The sequence below is a fragment of the Sapajus apella genome, unplaced genomic scaffold, assembly GCF_009761245.1.
Source record: "Sapajus apella isolate SASKATOON/1434 unplaced genomic scaffold, GSC_monkey_1.0 scaffold7, whole genome shotgun sequence".
NCBI lineage: Eukaryota > Metazoa > Chordata > Mammalia > Primates > Cebidae > Sapajus > Sapajus apella.
In genome coordinates this window covers 45,815,970-45,839,617 of record NW_022436947.1, presented here as the reverse complement: position 1 = coordinate 45,839,617, position 23,648 = coordinate 45,815,970, and the positions used below count along the sequence as shown (strand labels likewise).

Genomic DNA, 23,648 nt, shown 5'->3' with positions numbered 1-23,648 from the left:
AATAATTAATTACAGCATATCATAAATTTATCTAATTTAATTTGTTTTGGTCACTTTTTCTGTGGTTATGACAGTTTACAATATTGCCCTCCACTCAGGGAGGAAAAGGTATTTATTAGGTGTGTTTGTTGTGTGATGGGAATAGTTTATTCTGTAGCAGCACTGTAAATAACAGTATTTATCATTTGTCTAATTCTTTGATAAAGAAATAGAATGCACATCTTAATATAGTCACAAAAAGAAAAAAATACAATAATATTTCATAAGTTTTAAGATGGTTATGTTTTCTCACTTCAATATCTCTGAAATCAATGGCATCTTATAACCAGTGCCATGCCATAGTTTAATTGACAAGATTGTTTTCTTAGTGAGACCTAAAATAATGATTTATATTAAAATGGCATCTTAGGTTAGATTAAATAAGTTATAATAAATATTTATTCACTTCTTTAGAAATATTTTAAGTTCAAAAGCATTTTTCTTAAAGAATAGTATTCATCTGTAGCTCCTTTGTGAGAACGACAGAAATATTGTTACATGGATTTCAGGATGCCATAAAAATCTTAACTTTAAAGCATTTGCCGATATAAAATGATGCTTTCTTAGTTAAAAAAAAAAAAAATATATATATATATATATATATATATATATCAGTTTGAACAACTGTTGATATTTTTAATACATTGCATAACTCTTTAGTGCTGTTTAAATTTAATAATCAATGCTCAGATCTCACCTTACTGACATATTAGTAACATTTAATACAATGGCTCTGTTGATCGCTTCATCTTCCTCTGAAGTTTTCACAGGAATCCAGAGCCTCATATATTTCTCATTGTCCTTCTCTACAATTAGCTTTTACTAGTCTCAGTTGCTGGTTCAGCTTCATCTCTCTTACCTCTAAACAATGGAGTGTGTCAGGGATCAGTCCTTGCACCTATTTTTTCTCTATCTGAATTTCTTCTTTTGGCAATCTCACCTCTCATAAATGCCATCCATATACTGATGACTGCCAAAATTATACATCTATCTCTGACTTCTGCCTCCACCTTCTGACTTTAATACAGCTGCCCTCTCAATGTTGCCAGGTGAACGTCCAACAGAAAGCTAGAACATGTCAAAACCTAAGTCTTGATCTTCCAGCAACCTACAAAATAGGAGTTGAATAATGAGAACATATGGACACAGTAGGGTGAATATCACACACTGGGGCCTGCTGGGAGGTAGGAGGCAAGGAGCATTAGATGACGAGTTGATGGGTGCAGTAAACCACCATGGCACATGTATACCTATTTAACACACCTGCACATTCGGCATATGGAACCCAGAAGTTAAAGTATATTTTTTAAAAAAAGGACAGGGAGGCACAAAATGGAAAGAACAGGAGTGAAAAGAATTTACGTTAATATACATGTAATATAATTTTGATATTTGAATTATATAAATGTTTTATACAATCAAAAAGCAAAACAAAAAATAAGAAAAAAAAACTTAAACAAAAATGAGCCAGGCATGGTGGTACACACCTATAATCCTGGCTGCTCTGAGGTCTGAGACACGAGAATCTCTTGAACCTGGGAGGCAGAGGTTGCAGTGAATCGAGATTGTGCCACTGCACTCCAGTCAGGGTGACAGAGTGAGACTCTAGCTCAAAAAAAAAAAAATAATTAATTTAAAAACAATATAAGTTATTGCTCTTATAAAATTTACAGGACCTTTTATTCCTAAAATTTGACTTTTTATCTGTCTACTAAACATGTATCATGCTTTTACTTTGAGCCTATTTGGCTTCTATGGGCTATCTGAAGTAGATTTTAGAGAGTATACATTTTCTGTGCCTAAGCATCTTTCCAGATTTTTGGAGAGGTAAGAGGAACATAAAATTCAGGCCATACCAAGAAAATTTGACTATAAGTAGATGTAGTTGGGGAAAATCTGCTATAGTTGTCTTGGTAGAAAGTGTGTGAGTGTGTTGACCTGGAACTTACCCAGAAACGCTTTTTGGATGAGATTGGATCAGGATGGCAGAACATCACACACAGGAAGAAGAAAATGAATGTAATTTAGATGGCATGTGTTCATTGACTGCTTTGCCTGTAACAAGGAGTGCACAAGGAGGAACAAGGAAAGTGATTTGTGCAGTTAAAGAAGGAATTTGAATACCAACCTAGGGAGTTTATATTTCAAATTAGAGATGGCATTATGAAAGCAAATGTTTGAAGAAAACAAGTACAGAAAACAAGTTATCCACTTCCAGTAATGGAGTCTACTGGTCAAGTCTGGAATACCAATATATGTCGTATATGTATCATATATACACCACATATATACACTTCGTATATGCCATATATATATATATATATATATATATATCTCATATGCATGCCATATGTAATACATGTTACTTCTCTATTTAATAAAGGTAAGTTATAATATCTGAAATCAGAGTTTCTCACATCTGACTCTACCATGCATAAAATTTAATAACACTGATCCCTAAAAAACTAAAATTAATTTGAATTAAGTCAAAAAGATTAATCTCTTTTTACAGAAACAAACCACACATTCAATCAGAGCAACTCAATGCCACATTAGTGTCATGAAAATGGAGTAGAATAATTAATGTTAGGTAACAAATAACATGTACATTATTAAAGGTATCACTGATACAGATGACAACTTTGATAAAGAGCAGATATTCCCTTACTGTATCTCTGTAGTGCCTGTAGTGTTTGTGTATGTGTGTGAGTATATATGATACACACACACACACACACTCCTATGTATATACCATATATATGTCTTATATATCATATCCTGTATATACCCTATGTATATACATATGTCATATATACATCATATATATATACCACATATGCACACATCATATATGCCTTTTATATATATCATATATATACCATATGTAATACATGTTACTTCTCTATTTGATAAAGGTAAATTATAATATCTGAAATCAGTGTTTTTCATATCTGACTCTGCCATACATAAAATTTAATACCATTGATCCCTAAAAAAGTAAAATTGAATTAAATCAAAAAAGTTAATCTCTTTTTAAAGAAACAAGTCTATGTATGTTGTTAATCATTTAAAAATATTCATAGACACTTGGCTTTGCTAAAACTACATATGTAACATTCCTGTTATATTGATGATGTATCAAAATACTAAATTTACATAAAAGAACTCTGACCCTGAGTGGCTGGCTAATGAATTCCCAAACATAAGATGTCCTATATGAGGCAAGGCCAGGACTGCAGTCGTCTTTAGACCCTGAGCTCAGTGCACTTTCCACTAAAGCATAATGGATCTTTGTTTCTGTTCCCTTTGCATTCTTTTTTTTTTTTTTTTTTTTTTTTTTTTTAAGGGGGAGTTTTGCTCTTGTTACCAAGGCTGGAGTTCAATGTCGCGATCTTGGCTCACCACAACCTCCGCCTCCTGGGTTCAAGCAATTCTCCTGCCTCAGCCTCCCGAGTAGCTGAGACTACAGGCGCGCACCACCATGCCCAGCTAATTTTTTGTATTTTTAGTAGAGAAAGGGTTTCACCACGTTGACCAGGATGGTCTCAATCTCTTGACCTCGTGATCCACCCGCCTCAGCCTCCCAAAGTGCTGGGATTACAGGTGTGAACCAGTACACCCGGCCCTTTGCATTCTTTAGAAAAGAGTAACTGGAGAATCTGACACATATATAAACATCAGAATTTGGGCCGAGCACAGTGTCTCATGCCTGTAATCCCAGCACTTTGGGAGGCCGAGGTGGGCAGATCACAAAGTCAAGAGTTCGAGACTAGACTGACCAACATGGCGAAACCCCATCTCTACTAAAAATACAAAAATTACCAGGGCATGGAGGCACATGCCTGTAATCCCAGCTACTCAGGAGGCTGAGGCAGGAGAATCACTTGAACCTAGAGGCAGAGGCTGCAGTGAGTCAAGATCGCACCACTGCACTCCAGCTTGGGCAACAGAGACTCCATCTCAAAAAAAAAAAAAAATCAGAATTTAATAGTTCAAGTTAAATGATGATAACAATCTGTTAATAAGAAAAAAAATCAAAATGTATTTACCCAGTTGATATACATTATATTTTTAGCAAGGACAAAGCATAATATACCTTTCAATGGGTAATGATTTTACGTAATATTTTAAATAAAAACATATTGTAGAGAACTGTATAATTTAATTGTTCTGAACTAAAATAATATTGAAATATTATTTACAGATTGTAAAACTGTTTCTAAAATATGTTACTTTATCAATTTGCACTGCATTGATTGATCAGTAGATAGATGATATAAGCTTGTTTTAAATAAATCAAGTGCAATATTTGGAAAATCAAAGTCACACATATACTTAATGCTGATGCTTATCATAATCCCTTGAAGCTGGTAGCCCTTGTTGAATGATTAGTTAAAATAGTACACAAGTCAATTTTTAAAAGGAGAAATCTTAATTTTAATTTTAATCTTAATAATGCAATACAGGAGTTTTACTGAAGCAATGGCTGAAAAACTGATTTATTGAAGTGCCAAGGATTGAAATATATATTTTTCTCATGTTCATTGTTTCATAATCAAGAATTTATTCCTCTTCACTGACATTCCAAAGGACACACGCATGCACTATTACAATTGAACTCCACATTCTTTGTTACCCAAGATAGCAATAATCTCTACATCTCTACATTTTTCTTCTGAGTAGCTTGAATATTTTACCACTTAGACATTGCTCTCTCATCCTCTTTTTAATTTGGTTGTACATTTATTTAGGAAAAGGTTTGTGCTGTGAATTTTCTGGAAATGTGGAAATTTTATATACAAGATAAATGCTTAATGGATAATTCTTGAATATGTCCTAAAATTCTGCTTAATTTTATGCTTTTTTTTCTGGATACAACTCCACAACTGACAGGAAGAGAGAAGGAGAAGTAGAAATGTGATAGTAAATAATCCCATTAAAACATCATTTTCTTATTATAAAACTTTTTGCATTGAGCCCACAAAGATAGGAAGAGGAAGAAACTTGACAGAACTTCCCATATTGTTAAATGAGTATTTTCTCACTTCTGAATTATAAGTACCAACATGATTCATGGGACAACCATACCCAGTTGAGGGAATGGAACGATCCTAATCTATAATAAGGAATAATTGTCATAATAGCTATTGTTTATTTTGCAAGTACTATGTGGTTATAGATTTTAATGTACATTAATTCAAATGCAAAAACAGCAAAGTTGCCATTACTTGCTAAGTTTCAAAGAAGATATTATCCTGGCAATGGTAAAACTGGAATTCACAATCAAGCCTACTGACTCCAGAGTTCAAATTCTTACCATTATCTCATGGCCCTTCTATCCACACAGGGGTTTTTTGGGATACTCTAAAGTTATATTAGAAAACAAATGTGGTTCTAAAAACTTTAAAAAAGATACCCAGAATTACAAAGAATGTCCCTTAAGCAGTCAGTTATTCCTCCCATTTTGGGGGGTGTGAGTCTTTGTAACATCTATAGTTCTTTCTAGTTTAGTCCTCACATGTCCATATGTTCTTTGGACTCTTGTGGTGACACAAGGTTTTTGAGTTTTTATGATATCACACACAAGGATGATAATAAAGTGATTTGAAAAGCTCCTCCATCATATGTCAAAGAAGTGGGCTGGTGAAGGAAAGAGGAGATTGACTCCTTCTTTCATTTATTTAATAAATGCTCATCTCTTACTCCATACCAGGCACTGTGTTAAGTTTTGGGGATACAGTGGTAAATGTAACAGAAGTCCTGAATTTGTGTGACGTGGTTCAAAAGAAGTAAAAGTACATGTGTCGGTAGATGGAGATTATGCTTGTTCTGGAAGGTACAAATGCAAATCTTACAAGATTTAGGGAATGATCTAGTTATCACTTGGAAATATTTTTTGAACTGCAATTTTATTATGCTGTAACAACTAATGTTTTGAATACTCTAAAAAAGTGAAGAAGTTATAATTAAAACTAAATTTCTTGATATGCATAAACATTTTTGGCTATTGTAATATCCAGATAAGGCTTCAGCAATAACTTCAGGTTGGCTTTCTGTCAAAACCATTTCTAAGCATTTATGTCAGCTCCAAGACCTCCCTCACAGACTTTTTCTTCAAACATATTTAGTATTCTCAAGTTGAATATTATTAAAAATGTGTTTCATTCTGCCTTTTATTTTGTATAGTCTAACAATTTCCACATCTAATAAAGCAATTAAGTATGTTCTTTTTATTAGGATTTCAGTTTGGCAGTGAATATGGGCTCAATGAATTAGAAGTTTAGAGGGAAATAATGTATTATTAATACTGCAATTGGGACCTTATCTAATTGTGCATTGAAAAACATGTTCTCTGTGGAATGAGAGTTGAGAACTTCAATGCCAAATTATACAAACGCATTTGTAAGCATGATAGGAGAATATGGGAGTTTCCAGACTTCCTTTTAAGTTTCATATTTACTTACTATCTTTAGAAAATACTTGCTATCATAGTCCATAGTAAAAATGGAAGACCATTAAGCTAACATTTGTTAGAGCTAGCCATGTGCCAGAGAAGATACTAAGTGCTTTCCCTGCATTATTTAATTTTATTCTCACAACAATCATATTTGATAAGAACTGATAATCCTATTTTGTACATGAGGAAATGGGACTTAGAGAAATTAAGTAAATTCTCTCAGAGGATAAAGTTGATAAGTAACAAAATTAAATTTACAACCCAAACTATCTTATAGCCAGAGCCTGAACTTTTAACCAGTAAGCTGAACAATCCCTGGAAAATTCAAGAATTTTATCTCAGTTGCTATAACACATGGTAAAAGCAAATAAGTTTAATTATTAAGGATTTTGAGAGACTATCTGAGTTGAACTCTGTATTTAGAAATTCAGGACATTGTGCTAGTTTCAGAACATCATGCTAGCTTTTGAGTCAACTTCTGAGATCATGTCGTAAAAGGTATTATATTTTCTCCAAGAGAGAAAGGCATAAAAAATAAAAATGGAGAAATATCCATCGGCAGCTGTATACTCAACTCAGGAATCCCCTGCTTATCCTGACTGAGGCACTTTTTAACAGTCATGTAAGTCCAGTTGTTAAGATGTAGCTAAGGATATAAGGATGACTCTAAACACAGCTCAGAAACTGATACTACTGTGTTGATAGAGAACTAGATAAGGAGGGTGATAAGGGTAGAGGGGAAATTAGATAGCACAAATATTCAACACATCACTTCAACAGAACAGCCATGCACAAAGAAGGAGGAAAACATATCTACATAGGAAGACCAGAAAGGTTTTTACAAATGTATGGCTGCCTGATAAGCTGAAATCTCTGGCACTTTATTAGTCTCACTACCACAAGACAACACCCCAACTCATTCTATACACATTGCTTATGCACTGGGTAACGGCAAGTTACTTTTTGAATACAAATGTGTTAGTCCAGGAACTGCTCCCTTACATGTATTAAGAGAAGGTAAAAGATGAATTCAGCTTTATTGATGAGCTCTTTATAAGATCCATATTATGCTTCTATATTGCATGTCCAGTATATCAAATAATGTTTCTAAAAGAGTGTTATGAGGTCATACTTTAAAATATAATATATTCATGTGAAGGCATATATAAAAATAGTATAAAACTTATATTAATTATAAGATATTTCAACATTTTATTATGTTATTTGGAATTACATAGTAAATTGACATTAATTTTTAATTTTATTAATTTATATTTGAGGATAGTAAAGTTCATGCTACAGAAACATTTAATCCTTATGCAAATATGTATTTCAATAATTACTGAATATGGAAGAATTTTTTAATATGTTCTTTTAATAATCCATCTTGGAGCCAACAATAGATGTATTAAGATGTTCTAAGATGCATAGTAGCTCTTGGAATCTGTGGAAGAGACAACCTCAACTCTTTGATATGCTACAAATATATTAATTTTGAAAACTGTTACAAAAAATACTGGCATGTTTACAGATCTGAAATGGTTTAAAATGTGATTAAAACTATTTTTTATGTTTGACCTATCAAAACTTAATTAAATTTCAGTATGATATCCAATTTTGCCATGTTTTCAGTTAGGAGACATTGCTTCACTGTTTTATGCGTTACCATAGTCAATCAAATAATTTTTGTGTTCCTGCTGTATATGAAAGTTTTGCTATGTTTGATACATAATCATAGGGTGTTATAAATAAAATTTGATCAAAACTATTTGTATAAACTAGGATGAATTACAAAATATACCTGATAAAAATATAACAATTTTAATGTAAGTAAAAATAGTTTCAAAAATTGATCTTAAACAAAATAAAGTTGTTTTTAAACATAATTATTTTTTATGTAAAGATTATTTTAATAAACTGTGTGAGGTTCCTAAGTGACATCATAATTAGGCCGAATAATTTGTTTAAAGAAAGCTGAAAACAGATTACATTAATAAGAGTTCATTAAAGATCTTTATACCTTTAAACTATACTATACTGTTTTTTTTTCCCCATTTATTTATTTTATTGCATTTTAGGTTTTGGGGTACATGTGAAGAACATGCAAAATTGTTGCATAGGTACACACGTGGCAGTGTGATTTGCTCCCATCCTCCCCATCACCTACATCTGGCATTTCTCCCCTTGCTATCTCTCCCCAGATCCCCACCCCCCACCATCCCTCCCCTATTTCCCCCCAACTGACCCCAGTGTGTAGTGCTGCCCTCCCTGTGTCCATGTGTTCTCATTGTTCAACACCCGCCTATGAGTGAGAACATGCGGTGTTTGATCTTCTGCTCTTCTGTCAGTTTGCTGAGAATGATGGTTTCCAGGTTCATCCATGTTCCTACAAAGGACCCAAACTCATCGTTTTTGATGGCTGCATAATCCATGGTGTATATGTGCCACATTTTCCCTATCCAGTCTATCATCGATGGGCATTTGGGTTGGTTCCAGGTCTTTGCTATTGTAAACAGTGCTGCAGTGAACATTCGTGTGCACGTGTCCTTACAGTAGAACGATTTGTAATCCTTTGGATATATACCCAGTAATGGGATTGCTGGGTCAAATGGAATTTCTATTTCTAGGTCCTTGAGGAATCGCCACACTGTCTTCCACAATGGTTGAACTAATTTACACTCCCACCAACAGTGCAAAAGTGTTCCTATTTCTCCACATCCTCTCCAGCATCTGTTGTCTCCAGATTTTTTAATGTTCGCCATTCTAACTGGCGTGAGATTGTATCTCAATGTTGTTTTGATTTGCATTTCTCTGATGACCAGTGATGATGAGCATTTTTTCATATGTTTTTTGGCCTCACGTATGTCTTCTTTTGTAAAGTGTCTGTTCATATCCTTTGCCCACTTTTGAATGGGCTTGTTAGGTTTTTCTTGTAAATCTGTTTTAGTTCTTTGTAAATTCTGGATATCAGCCCTTTGTCAGATGGGTAAACTGCAAAAATTTTTTCCCATTCTGTTGGTTGCCGATTCACTCTAATGACTCTTTCTTTTGCGGTGCAGAAGCTGTGGAGTTTGATTAGGTCCCATTTGTCTATTTTGGCTTTTGTTGTCAATGCTTTTGGTGTTTTAGTCATGAAGTCTTTGCCTACACCTATGTCCTGAATGGTTTTGCCTAGATTTTCTTCTAGGGTTTTTATGGTGTTAGGTCTTATGTTTAAGTCTTTAATCCATCTGGAGTTAATTTTAGTGTAAGGTGTCAGGAAGGGGTCCAGTTTCTGCTTTCTCCACATGGCTAGCCAGCTTTCCCAACACCATTTATTGAACAGGGAATCCTTTCCCCATTGCTTGTTTTTGTCTGGTTTGTCGAATATCAGATGGTTGTAGATATGTTGTGTTGCCTCCGAGACCTCTGTTCTGTTCCATTGGTCTATATCTCTGTTTTGGTACCAGTACCATGCTGTTTTGATTACTGTAGCCCTGTAGTATAGTTTGAAGTCCGGTAGTATGATGCCTCCCGCTTTGTTCTTTTTGCTTAGAATTGACTTGGCTATGCGGGCTCTCTTTTGGTTCCATATGAAGTTTAAGGTGGTTTTTTCCAGTTCTGCGAAGAAGGTCATTGGTAGCTTGATGGGGATAGCATTGAATCTGTAAATTACTTTGGGCAGTATGGCCATTTTCACGATATTGATTCTTCCTAACCATGAACATGGAATGTTTCTCCATCTGTTTGTGTCTTCTCTTATTTCGTTGAGCAGTGGCTTGTAGTTCTCCTTGAAGAGGTCCTTTACGTTCCTTGTTAGTTGTATTCCTAGGTATTTTATTCTTTTGTGGCAATTGTGAACGGATATTTGTTCTTTGACTTGGCTCTCTTTAAGTCTGCTATTGGTGTATAGGAATGCAAGTGATTTTTGCACATTGATTTTGTATCCTGAGACTTTGCTTATCAGTTTCAGGAGATTTGGGGCTGAGACGATGGGGTCTTCTAGATATACAATCATGTCGTCTGCAAATAGAGACAATTTGACTTCCTCCTTTCCTATTTGAATGCCCTTTATTTCTTTTTCTTGCCTGATTGCCAGAACTATACTGTTTTTAAAACTAAAGGCTACATGTGGGAATGGAAAATAGAACATTCAATTAAGTCTCATAGATGCACATTTTTTTAAATTACAACTTGTTAAGATTCAATACAAAGGAGATATTGAATTGCAGAAATACATTATTGTTATACTTTGAATATACCATTGAAGGTACTATATCTTTGAATTCACAGGATCCACAAGATTTTTAAAATTTGTTTTCTCCTTTAGAAGCTAGTATCCTTTCTGGAGAAGACACTAAGGGAAGCATAATTCTTTTAATCTTTTTGATCTAAGTAAAAATCTCAAAGTCAAGTACTACACATATTCAGCAGTGTTTATTCTACTTTGATTTTAAAGTTTTATATGAAGTTATTATTGATAGGATATTTAGCTATTTTCTCTTTCTTGATAAACAATGCGATTTAATTTAAATGAATAGCATTAGAGGCACTCAAGATACAATTATGTTATATTCCTCATAATCAGATTCAAATCATGACTTTGATTCTCCTCTTTTAAACTATGGAAATGAAATTTGTTTATTTGCTTGCTTGTTTATTTCTGTTTGTGATCTCAAAGAATTAAAATTATTTTATTCGTTTGTTTTCATACTCTTAGATGTTATATAGTATTTTCCTGAGAACTTTGCTTAACAGGCCTTATAAACTGTAATTGTCTTTAAAACCATAATTTTCTCTTGTACTTAAATTGGGTTTTAATAGAAAATTAAGACAAATTGAATATGATGATATTTAAATGGCTAACACTCATGGATCACTTACTGTGTACTGGGCATGGTATTGTGCTTTACATCATGGTTTCTTAGTCCTTACAACCAATAAATCAGATATCCTTGTTATCCACAATTTCAGTTGAGAAACATGAGCCACAGCATGGTTAAGTAATAGGTGAAGGGGAGGAAGGCAGCAAATCACACTGCCATGTGTGTATCTATGCAACAATCTTGCATGTTCTTCACATGTACCCCAAAACCTAAAATGCAATTAAAAAAATTATTAAAAAAAAAATTAACTGGCCTATGGATAAACAGAAAGCAAGTGACAGACCTGGGCTTTGTGCCCATGTGCTTAACCACCATGCTACTACACTTTAGACATGTCCCAGAAGAGTTAGGGAAGATAGAACCTGGGATATATGGAAGTGTAGGTAAAAGAAACTTCTTTTACCTTATACAACAAGGCAGTCATATAAGGCACAAATAATGGCACTTATGATGTCAATTTATTTATAAAACTTATAGATTTGTTTTAAAAGTTATTTTTAACTTTCTCAATAGCAGAGCTAAACCAAATATAGGAATATTTACTGAGTTAGAGTCTTCAGAACTTTTGAATTTCTGGTAGAAGCTGGTAGATTATGGTAAAATTCAGATTTCTCCTATGAATAACTATTTTCCAGACATACAGCTCTTTTCTGGGCCAGGAGCCCCAAGAATGAGCATGTGCAAACTTATTCTGTAATGTTTACCTTATAATGACACAATTAGAAATACAAGTGGATTGGAGAAATTGCATTTGAAGCATGTTAAAACAAGATGAGATGTATTAATATATCTCATAATCACTAGAAATATAAACAATGATCACTAAAGAACTATTACTGCTAAGAGCGCTGGACAGTCCTTTTATTTGTTGAAAGAAAAGGTGTCTTTTTGTTTGCATAGTCATCATCAGTTGTTGAATTTAGAATGTTAATTATTAATAGTTGCTGAGTTGGTTCAAACACCATGAAATTCAAATCTGATATGAAGACTTGTTTCCTAAATTCCACGTGATGCTAAGTTCCTTTTACATGCTGCCTATTTGTGTTCCCAGATAGTGTTATGTTTATGAAGTGAATTATTTAAATTTCTTCTCCTATTTCCCTAGGGTGTTTATTTCCCTAAGGTGTTTCATTAAAGAGTGAAGAAAGAAATAAATAGTGTTAATGTGTTTAGCACATCTCTTTTAAAAAAAATAAGGCTATATAGGATTCATTTAACCCATTTTAAGGGTTTTGATCTCAACAGCACATGTGTTCCTGGAGAATTTATGTGAATATGAAATTCAAGGTCATAGTTTTCCAGCTATGTGTGGTTTTTTATATTTAAAAGTTTGCTATTAAATATGGAGTTGCTAGTAGATTTGATGGCATTTCTTTTTCCATTTACGTAAAAGTATTAGGATTTTTATGGAGAATCCTTATAATTTTTCTACAGCATACATCTCAAAACATAATTTAATTATTTCATAACTATTTACTAGTTTACAATAGTTACAACCTTAAGATTCTAAACTAAGTATATATAACCACATGTCATAATTTAGACAGTGTAGAACTTATTGAAATGCTGTTTTTTATATATAAGTGGTTTTCTATAAGCAGGCTTATATGGTTTTACATATTGGCAACTATAACCTCTGCACGTTGTTTTGATAAGATGAAATCCCTGCCACACAGTCTGATAAGATATGTATTAAGTAATAAAAAAATCTTTTCAATTTTCTCTCCTTTAATATAAATAATTTTTTTCAGTAAATATTTTTAATTGGAAAATTAAAATACACATGTGAAGATTATGAAAAACATGACTACAACACATGTTGATAAATAAAAAGAAATTCTATTTTGCACATTTGTCTGTCTTTCCTATCTAGATGTTGTACTCCTCTCTTTGAGCATCTCTGCGTTGTTCTTATGTTACAATAAGTGCTGCTGAAACAAACGCATGATGATATTTTAAAATATGATAAAGTAGGCGAGGCACAGTGGCTCATGCCGGTAATCCCAGTACTTTGGGAGGTTGAGGCAGGATGATCTCTTGAGGCCAGGAGTTCAAGAGCAGACCAGCCTGGTCAAAATGGTGAGATCCCATCTATACAAAAAAAAAAAAAAAAAAAAAAAAAAAAAAAAAAGCTGGGCATGGCGACACGTGCCTGTAGTTTCAGCTCTTCAGGAAGCTTAGGCAGGTGGATCACTTGAGTCCAGGAAGTCCAGGCTGCCCTGAGCTGTGGTCATGCCACTGAACTCTAGCTTCAGTGACAGAGTGAGACCCTATCTATCTCTAAATAAGAGGAAAAATAAATAAATATTTATATCATAAAATACCTGTATTGCTTTGAAAAACATGTTTCCAAGTGCACAGTTATTTATATTGATACAGAGACCATGGTGCCACTAACTTAGTTTGTAAAATAAAGCGTTCTGTACATTTTATTATGCATAATCATTTTTTAAAGATTCAAATCCATTTATTGTTCACATAGGCAGAATATTTATAATATTAGATATAATAAATCCTGGGAGCATATTAAATGGACATATAATTCAACAGCTAAATGAATAATTGAATGTGAATTTCAGGAAAGAATAAATTAAAATTTTTGGATACTTGCCAAGACATTGCTTAGCTTTGATAAAAATGACATTTCTAAAAAATAAAAGGGCTTAACTAAATTAGAAGTAGGAATATCTCAATAATAAAAACATAATTAATCATTTCATTATTTCAAGAAAATATAGTAATTTTGCCTTCATAATTGCAATAATTCCTACACTGCTTTATTCAAGTCTTTGCATAATAAAAAGCAGAAATACCTAAGAGGCACATATTAGAATATTTGAGGCAGATGCTTTTGAGGTTTTTTTTTTTTTTTTTTTTTTTTTTGAGACAGAGTTTCACTCAGGCAATTCTCCTGCCTCAGCCTCCTGAGTAGCTGGGATTACAGGCACCCGCCACCATGCCCAGCTAACTTTTTGTATTTTTAGTAGAGACGGGGTTTCACCATGTTGACCAGGATGGTCTGGATCTCTTGACCTCGTGATCCACCCGCCTCGGCCTCCCAAAGTGCTGGGATTACAGGCATGAGCCACCGCGCCCGGCCGCTTTTGAGTTTTAAAAAACAACTAATTTGTGTTTTTATGCAGACATTAAAATTTGACGAAATATTTTATAATTATCCAAAAGCATATTATGAGATTATCTTGGCCATGAAAACTTGCATGCGTTAAAATGCTCCCAAGAGTATGAGAATTTGAAAAGGAAAATATTGAAACTTTGGACTGTGGATTAATCTAATTTGAGGAAAGATCAACTTTGATTATGTTGTCAGTACTTTCTCTGATCCTAAGAACAGATAAGTATCAACTGTTGCTTTGAACAGCAAACTGATGTGAGATTTAGAATGAGGAAAATGAACATCAATAAATTAAAGTAGTATTTTATTAAATTTTTATAAATGTGTTAACAACTTGAGCAGTTTAGACCTTGGAGGCACTTTATTTCTTTGGGACCTCTTTACAATTTAAACATTATTTTGTTATTACTGTTATGGTCAGGAAAAAATGAAACCCACAATATTAAATCTTACACATATATATTCTAAAATCTCACTATTATATTATTTTCTTTGAGTTTGTTAAAGGTAAGATCTTACAGAATGTTATTTGGCTATAAGTACATGGCCATAAGACATGCAAACCCAAGTAAAATGTTAACAGTGGTACTTTGTTGAACAGGGATTATAAAACAATATACTCTCAGTGTATTTTTAAAATGCAAACATAATGTTTAAATCACTGCAAAATAAAAATCTAGGTACTGTAATTTATATATACTGACAAGTAGCTTAGCTCAGCTCTACAACTAATTACTGATGATAGTTGTAACTTGGTGTGTGGAGAAATATCATTGGCTATCATAAGGAGGTTTGGAAGTAGATTAACATTTAATCAAATATAAGACTCTTCATGATCTCTGAAGAGTCAGATGGCCTTTCAGACTCTTTTAGAATATACCAATTGATGGAGAATTTATGGCATCTGAGAACAATGAAGTCTATTAATGGACAATTACACTTTCCACAAATAATTGCTATATTACTAAAGTAGTGGGATATTTTATATGCCTATTAGAAAATACACAGAAGAGAAACTTAGAGAGGATGGGATAAATTTAAGTGAAAATTCAGCATTCCAAGCTCTATTTTGCGGACCTTTTAACATACCACTTGAATCCTACTTTGATATTATTGCACTTGATCAATGATGTATATATTAGACCCCTGTAACATAAAGCTTCTCATTTGTTTGTCTGTGTTACCTCTTTGGCTTTCAAGTTTTTTTCTATAATCTTTTCTTCGTGCTGTCCGTAGGCCTGCTATGAAGAAATGTAACCAATAATTGATCAGTCTCGTGCATCCTACAGGAAAACCATATAATCAAACAATAGCTCAAAAATATGAGCAGCAATTTGGCCAAAGTGAGTTAATACAGATATTGCTTTTAATTTTGAGATAGGCATATTTCCTTGTGCTTCCTGAATTGGGTTAAAACTTTCTCAAGTGACTTTACGTGTATCTCTAAGGTATAAAGAACAAATAGCTCTTTATAAAACTAAAAAATCGGGGGTTCTTTTCTTCCTTTCCCCAACCCCCCCCCACACACAGACACACACACACGCACGCACTTGAGAAAGAATCCTAAATCTAAGTGTTCTAGATTTTCAAGCATGAAGACATATATTTTAATTATTGCTCCGTGCAAAGAAGCTATTTTTTCACACTAATAGTACCTTATCCTGCCTTAATGACTTTTGGAACAAATGCATGTGAATGAATAAGGCAAATCAATGAAGTTCACACATACAATTTTATATCTCTTGCTCCTCAAATAAAATTTTTGATGAGTTACCATCCATCTAATAAGTTCTGGACTCTGTGTTCCTTAGGGAAATGGCACAAGGCCTTCTTGATTGTTAGATTAGCATTTGGATCTCTGATTTAGTGAAACAGTGTGTAAAAATCTCTCATAATCAGAACCCTCCCTATTGGCTCCACATCTGAAGATCCCCAAGAGTGCTGTTTGTATCAGGGAACATCTGGAATAGATTATATGCAGTTAATTGGCTCCAGGTCAAGCTTGTTACAGACAGTAGCATGCAGTATAACCTAGGCAATTCACTAAATCCACCCACTTTCGGTTAAATCACACCTACTTCTCTCTATAATTCCTCCCAGATGCACAACACACACACATATGTGCGCACACACACACACACACACACAGGCAGCAAAATATCAATAGAGTAGGGAAGAGATTGTTGGCAAGACATTTAACCCATAAATTATCTCAAATAAAAGATTAACTATTGAATTTATAGGATTGTTGGGAAGAAAAAGAATCAGGACCAGCAGATTGTAGGGCTTGACTGTTTTATAGTAGAAAAATATATCAAGGTTTTAAGTTTAAGTTCCAGCAGTTTCAGGATTTTTGCTTTATTTTGTTCCTCAAGTACAGGTTCAGCACACATAGGTACTTCTCAGAATGTCTTAGTAGTAAGGAAAGCAGCGCTTTAAATTTTAACTTATTTAACAATATTAATGAGCTGGGTTACAAGGAACAGTATGACTACTGTTCATTGAAAACCAAAACATCAATCTTCTTAACTTACGATGCTAGAGCCACAGGGCATGTCTTAGCGATTAATGACCAGTTGGAGGAGTAGATATCTCAATGCATAGCCAGGGGCCATTAACCCCAACTAGTCATTAATTCGCAGGAAATGTCCTGCACTGAGGTCATTATTGCTAATAAAATGCACATATGGAAAGTTCTCTCTCTTTTGCCTATGTATATAAACATACATTCACATTACATGCATTGTTACATGTCATAAAAAAGTATTTCACATGTTCAGAAGCTCAAAAAAACTAAGTGTAATGAGAAATTTAATATACTCAGTCTCTACATTCATTTTACCTTTCACTTTTTTCAGGGGGTATGGGTGGGAGGGAGAATACATGTTTTTATGCCAAGGCTGTGAGTCTGCTGCAATTAGATATCAGTGTTCTGCTAATAATGTGAATACAGGAAAGAATGGAAGGAACAGGGTGATGGGATTAGAGAAGCATTGATGAATGTGGGTGGAACAGCATGCATGATCAATACCAAAAGGCAGTACGGAGTGACCACACGCACTGTTTTGAGTCATCGTATATTAGGTACGAGAACATGCTTGAGGCAAATTTAAGAGTTAACTGAAGATTCTCTTTGGTGTCCTTCTCTTCTATGCCACTGAATTATGCCACACTCTTCTTCTCCTCATAGTCATATGACCAAGTCTGTCACGCTGCCTGCCTTACTGCTCAGGAGTCCTTAACCAAGCTTCACTGTTTCCTGGAACTGTCTCTGTTTGCTTCTCCATTCTTTCTCTGTCCTCCATGAAAGTGTAATTGTCTTGTTTAAGACTATACGATACTTCTTCTCGGTGTCTTGCATAGCATATCATAAATGTCTCTATTTAGATTTATTTTATGGCACTTTATTTGTGTATAATCAACCATTCCCTTCAGAAAAATAATCTTATTCATTTCCTCACCTTATCAACTGTCAGTGTTTAGATATGATGCCAATGACTAATAAGAATATATGTAAGTAAATATATGTTAGATATATTCAAAAACCATCAGAAGTTATGTAAATATATCTATATTAACATATAAATATTTAAAACTTGTGTTGGAATTTGTATAAAAGCAGCAAGTTTTTAAGGAGAATCTGTAAGTCAAAGAATAGTGGTATAAATGACAAACTAACAAGTTGCAAGAATGCATTGAGATTGAATGATTCAAAACTCATATATTCAAATATAATCTGATAATTTTTTTCTGTAGATCAGCTAAAGTGACTGTTTTGTGGCAATAGCATTAATGTGTTCCAACTGGCATTGAAATAATATAATTTTTAGGACTATCATATGTTATTAAAAAATGATTTAAAATATGCATAATTGAAATTTTTAAAATTAAAATTTCCATAAAGTGCTGCTGATGGTATAGTTTTTTTGGTCAGAAAGACATTTCTTTTTGTCCCTCAAATTTTATCTAATTAGGTGGAACTTTCAGGAAATGTCAATTAAATGTGAATAAAATAAAATATGTGATATTTGTTATATTTAATAAAACATAATTGAAAGACTGTCTAAATCAACTTGATTATTTGCATATGTAGTAACTGTGTAAAAGCAGAATTCAATGTTGATATATTATATACAAAGAATAATTTAGTACTTCTTATAGGTATCTTTGAGTGTAATAAAAATAATTTATTAAGCACTTATGTTTAACATTTCATGAAGAAATTCAACATAAAATTTTAGGTCTATCCTTAAATATTTATCATGTCTAAAAATAATTACAGATCAAAATTTGATTTTATTTCACTTCCCAAGACTTAACTACTGAGATTGAAGGCAACCGAAAACTTAATATTCAAAGTCTAGGAGACATTTTAGTACATTGAAGAGCTGATCTCACTTAAGAAAAATTCATCCTTTATTAGGCCTTCTCTCTTTTGTTTTAACTGTATATTTATATTTATTTTTAATATCCAGAATGAGTAATATAAGGCTGGAGCCTCCTTCTGGACTCAATTATATAAATTCTCGATTGGTTGGTGAGGCCAATAGGGATATTTTGCTTGTCTAATTTGGTTTCTGGGAAAGCTTCGTTCAAGTCCTCAATGCTTATCTGTTCAAATGGAATTAAGTTATTGATCTTCTCCATCTGTTTCTCATATTCTGCAATCCTGGCCTTTGAGAGAGGCACCCACTTAGCACAAGACTTCACATTTTCTTTTTCTACAGCATCCACCTGGGCAATATATTATCCTCTGGTACAGGAATCTTCAGGGCATTAAATTTCTTCTTAAAGTCGTCCTCCAAGCCTGCCTTGGTCACATTGGCCTTGTAGTAAGCCCAGTTGATAGCTGGTGGATTCTCAGATAAAGTAGGCAACCTGGAGGTGAGGGTCTCATTGCAGGATTTCAGGGAATTAGCAATGGCCTTTTGGTTTTGGCAAAACCAAAAGCTTTGGATGCCCAGCCATCTTGGCATCCTTCACTGACCCCAGCTGCCCAAACTCCATAGCAGCTAGGCCTTGTCTTAAAACTAAACCATATAGGCATACAATATTTATTTTCAATATTAACTAATTAGAAAATTACTTAAAGTCTAATACTTTTTTATTATGACCTAAGCTATCACCAAGAAATCTATCATCAAAGCTATTATTGATTCTGTGGCCTATTTCCTAGTAAGACAGCAGGAAGTTAATTAAAGTGGAAGAGAAGTTGAAGACTAACAGGAGTTGATGATCACTAGATTCTACCACAATGCAAAGCACCCGAAGACTTAAGTGGGAAAAAAGCAGAGTCTAGCTAAAGCTCTGATCATGTGTTGATTTCATCCATCTCTTACTTGCCATGTAACCCTGGAAGAATTATTTAACTCTGTACCTCAATTTTGTTTCATTGGTGAAGTGAGATAAGTAATTACCCACCCTTTATGACTGTTTTTAAATTAAATCATTTAATCTATAATAAAGCACTTTTTAAAAAAAGTATTGGGTAGGTATAAATGGTCAATAAATATGATTTGTAACTTTTATTGCCAGACTTAGTTTGGAATACATGTTTTGATTTACTCTACATCTTATGGAAAACAAGTCAGCTTATTTATGGCAACCCAGTTAATTACCACCTCCTCTTTCTTATAAACCCTTATATTTTACAATTTGTTTTTCTATTGAGTACTCCTCTGTGTGGAATAATACAGGGTTCAGGTAAGATTGCATTGTTCCAGGCCTAACATCTATGCTGGGGCCCTGAGAAAATTGAATTTAGCTTCTCACATGTAAGTGGAATTTTAAAATCTCTTAACTGAGAAACAAGACAACTTGTCTCAACATGACAGCTTTTGTCTGTTTTAGTTGGCGGATCTTTTTATTTGGGGATGATATGGGGCAAGTGTAGGCTTCTACCAGTGAAAGTGTTCTCATCTGATCAAAGAATTCAAGTTATGGAAAAAGTTGGTTCTTCAGATATTTGCTTAAACAAAACACAAAAACAACTTTAGTCAAGGAAAAAATGTTAAATAACAAAATAGTTTAAATTCTAGTGGCGCATTTATTTCTACATCTGAGCAAAGCCTGTCCTTAATTTTATTCCCCAGTTCTGATTCATTTCTGCTGCAACTGTTATGTAAGAGTAAAAAATGAGAGACGGAAACATTATTTTTAAAAATCTATCTACATTCAGAAAATTATAATTTACTAATTTAAGAAAAATCTGCTAACTGCTATCTTAAGATTTTTTTTTAATTTTTTTAGATTAAATTAATACCGTTTGAAAGCAAACACTGTTTTCATCATGAATGCTAATAAAGACGAGAGACTGAAGGCCAGAAGCCAAGATTTTCACTTGTTTCATGCTTTGATGATGCTAATCATGACCATGCTGTTTCTTCCTGTCATTGGCACTTCTAAGCAAAATATTCCAAGACTCAAGCTAACCTACAAAGGTAAATATATAAATATTTTCCAAATTGTTTATTATGACTTTTAAATGTCTTTTTTGATTGCTATCTTTTTTCTATTTAGAAAATCATATTGACTTCTGTGAAATGTTTATAGTGTTGGCATCAGTTCATAAAAATAGAATTATAGAACACAAAGCCCAATTATTTATTTTTGTGAATAAAAGGATGCTAAAGCTATTCAAGTACCCTTTCAACCCACTATTTATAATAATCAACTTGATCTGCAAGGGGTAATCAGTTTTGTATTAAAACAAATACATCCCTAAAAGTAGAAAAATGTTAACTAATTTCACATAACTCTTACAAATTAGTTTCTTCCTAGTTAGAGCAGATTTTTTAAAACACAGTAAGATATTTTCAAAAAGAACTTAATAGCAGGATAGCTTCAAGTTCTCAACTATATACGTATTTTATAATAGAAAAAGACAACGTGAAAGGTTTAAAATATAAACAGATGAAAACTTTGCTAAGAAATGAAATCTGCTAAGCTAGTTGTTTTTAAATGTTTGATATAAAGGCAAAGTTTATGCAAATTATGGTTGGTCACCTTTGTGTGTGTCTGTGTCCAGTTTCATGCCCAAAGATTTTTTGCTTCAGTTTTCCTTTATGATGTACTCTGGTCTTTATTAATACCTCAAGAAACAAAAGGGATATACAGAGAATCAAACTTCTTTATTCTGAATGTGATAGGCAAAATCTATACTGGCAATTTGAATATATCTTTAATATGATATTTTATAGACAAAATACCAATAATAAAAGAAAATTGGATGTCAAATCTAAGAGTAAGTTGAATTAGCACATTATATCCATTACAAATCTTATATGTTGGTATTTGTTAAGAATTTATATGTCATGTACTAAAACATTAATTTATATATTTTTGAGTTTGTTGATATGTATCAAACTCATTTAAATTGAAAGAATTTTTTGATAATCTAAGATGTTTTTATCTGGGAAAATTGATTATATTATGAAATATAATTTATTGATGTCTTTTTATCAATGATTAAAACTTTTTTTTTTGAGATAAAGTCTCACTCTGTTGCCCAGACTGGAGGGCAGGGCATGATCTTGGCTCACTGCAGCCTCCACCTCCCAGTTTCAAGCAATTATCCCACCTCAACTTCCCGAGTAGCTGGGATTGCAGGTGCCCGCCACCACGTTTGGCTAATTTTTGTATTTTTAATAGAGACAGCGTTTCACCATGTTGGCCAGGTGGTCTCAAACTCCTAAACTCAAGTGATCTGCCCACTTTGGCCTCCCAAAGTGCTAGAATTACAGGCCTTAGCCACCATGCCTGGCAATAATCAATAACTAAAACCTGTGTTGAGTGTCATCCATTTCTTAATTACAGATATATTCAATATTCTGTTATTCCCCTAAAATTATCTTAGTTTCAAATGAACATTACCAGTTATGGTAAGGTTTAAGACTCTAAATAAAAAACACAGTCAAGGCTTTTAACCAGTTCAGTGTAAATAGTACTGAATTATACCTCCTGCAATAAACAACTATTCAACTAGATAAGCTACATGAAGCAACTATTCTTAAACATTGAGCAATAGGCAGCAAAGATGAAAGAAAGAGGCCACTAGTGGTGCATGCCTATAATGCCAGCTATTCAAGAAGCTGAAGCAAGAGGATCGCTTGAACCCAGGAGTGTAACTTCAATGACTAGGATTGCATCACTGTATGCAAGACCCTCTCTCAAAAAAAAAAAAAAAAAAAAAATCCACTTAATGGTGGGACTCCAAAAGGGTTTGGGGCAAACAGGGAATTTGTGAGCTGAATCGAGATATTGAGCTGAAATATTGGAGTTCAAGGAGTGCTGAATGATATAGGAGTTCTGCCCACTCAGAATTTTGTTATTATTATTATTATTTGGGAAAAAAGAAAGAATAAGAAAGAAAGAAACAAAATAAGAAAAAAAAAAGAAAGAATAAGAAGGAAGAAAGAAAGAAAGAGAGAAAGAAAGGAAAAAAAAGAATGAAAGAGAGAAAGAAAGAGGAAGAGAAAGAGGGAGAGAGAATGGGAGTCTTGCTTTATTGCCCAGGCTAGAATGCAGTCTAAAAATGGGTATTAAGACCCTCTTTTATGCCAATAATTGTGCTTAACAATGGAGACAGGGAAGAATAAGGGAGGAAAATAACAAACAAGCAGCCAACCAATATTTCATTTAAACCTGTGAAATGCTATGCAGTTACTGAGGAGTGATTTACTTCCAATTATGTAGTCACTTTTAGAGTAGGTGTGATGTGGTACTGAAGAATGTATGTTTTGTGGATTTGGGGTGGAGAGTTCTGTAAATGTTTATTAGGTTTACTTGTTCCAGGTCTGAGTTCAAGTCCTGGATATCCTTGTTAATTTTCTGTCTCGTTGATCTGTCTAATATTGGCAATGTGATGTTAAAGTCTCCCACTATTATTGTGTGGGAGTCTAAGTCTCTTTATAAGTCATTAAAAACTTGCCTCATGTATCTGGGTGCTCCTGTATTGGGTGTGTATATATTTAGGATCGTTAGCTCTTCTTGTTTCATTGATCCTTTTACCATTATGTAATGTCCTTCTTTGCCTCTTTTGATCTTTGTTGCTTTAAAGTCTATTTTATCAGATGCGAGAATTACAACTCCTGCTTTTTATTTATTTTTTTTTGCTCTCCCTTTGGTTGGTAAATCTTCCTCCATCCCTTTGAGT

The 23,648-nt window shown here is 33.5% G+C and overlaps 1 protein-coding gene and 1 pseudogene across 3 annotated transcripts in view; one reads left to right on the top strand and one right to left on the bottom strand.

Moving 5' to 3' along the window:
• The window catches only part of SEMA3D (semaphorin 3D), a 201,416-nt gene that overhangs the window by 46,332 nt on the left and 131,436 nt on the right, over window positions 1-23,648 (top strand). For all 3 annotated transcript variants that reach the window (XM_032276475.1, XM_032276474.1, XM_032276473.1), the window contains one exon: window positions 20,744-20,934. In XM_032276475.1, coding sequence (XP_032132366.1) covers window positions 20,784-20,934 — 151 coding nt within the window. In that variant the 5' untranslated portion in view covers window positions 20,744-20,783. The remainder of the gene's footprint in view (window positions 1-20,743; window positions 20,935-23,648) is intronic.
• LOC116549901 lies at window positions 19,005-19,470 on the bottom strand (annotated as a pseudogene).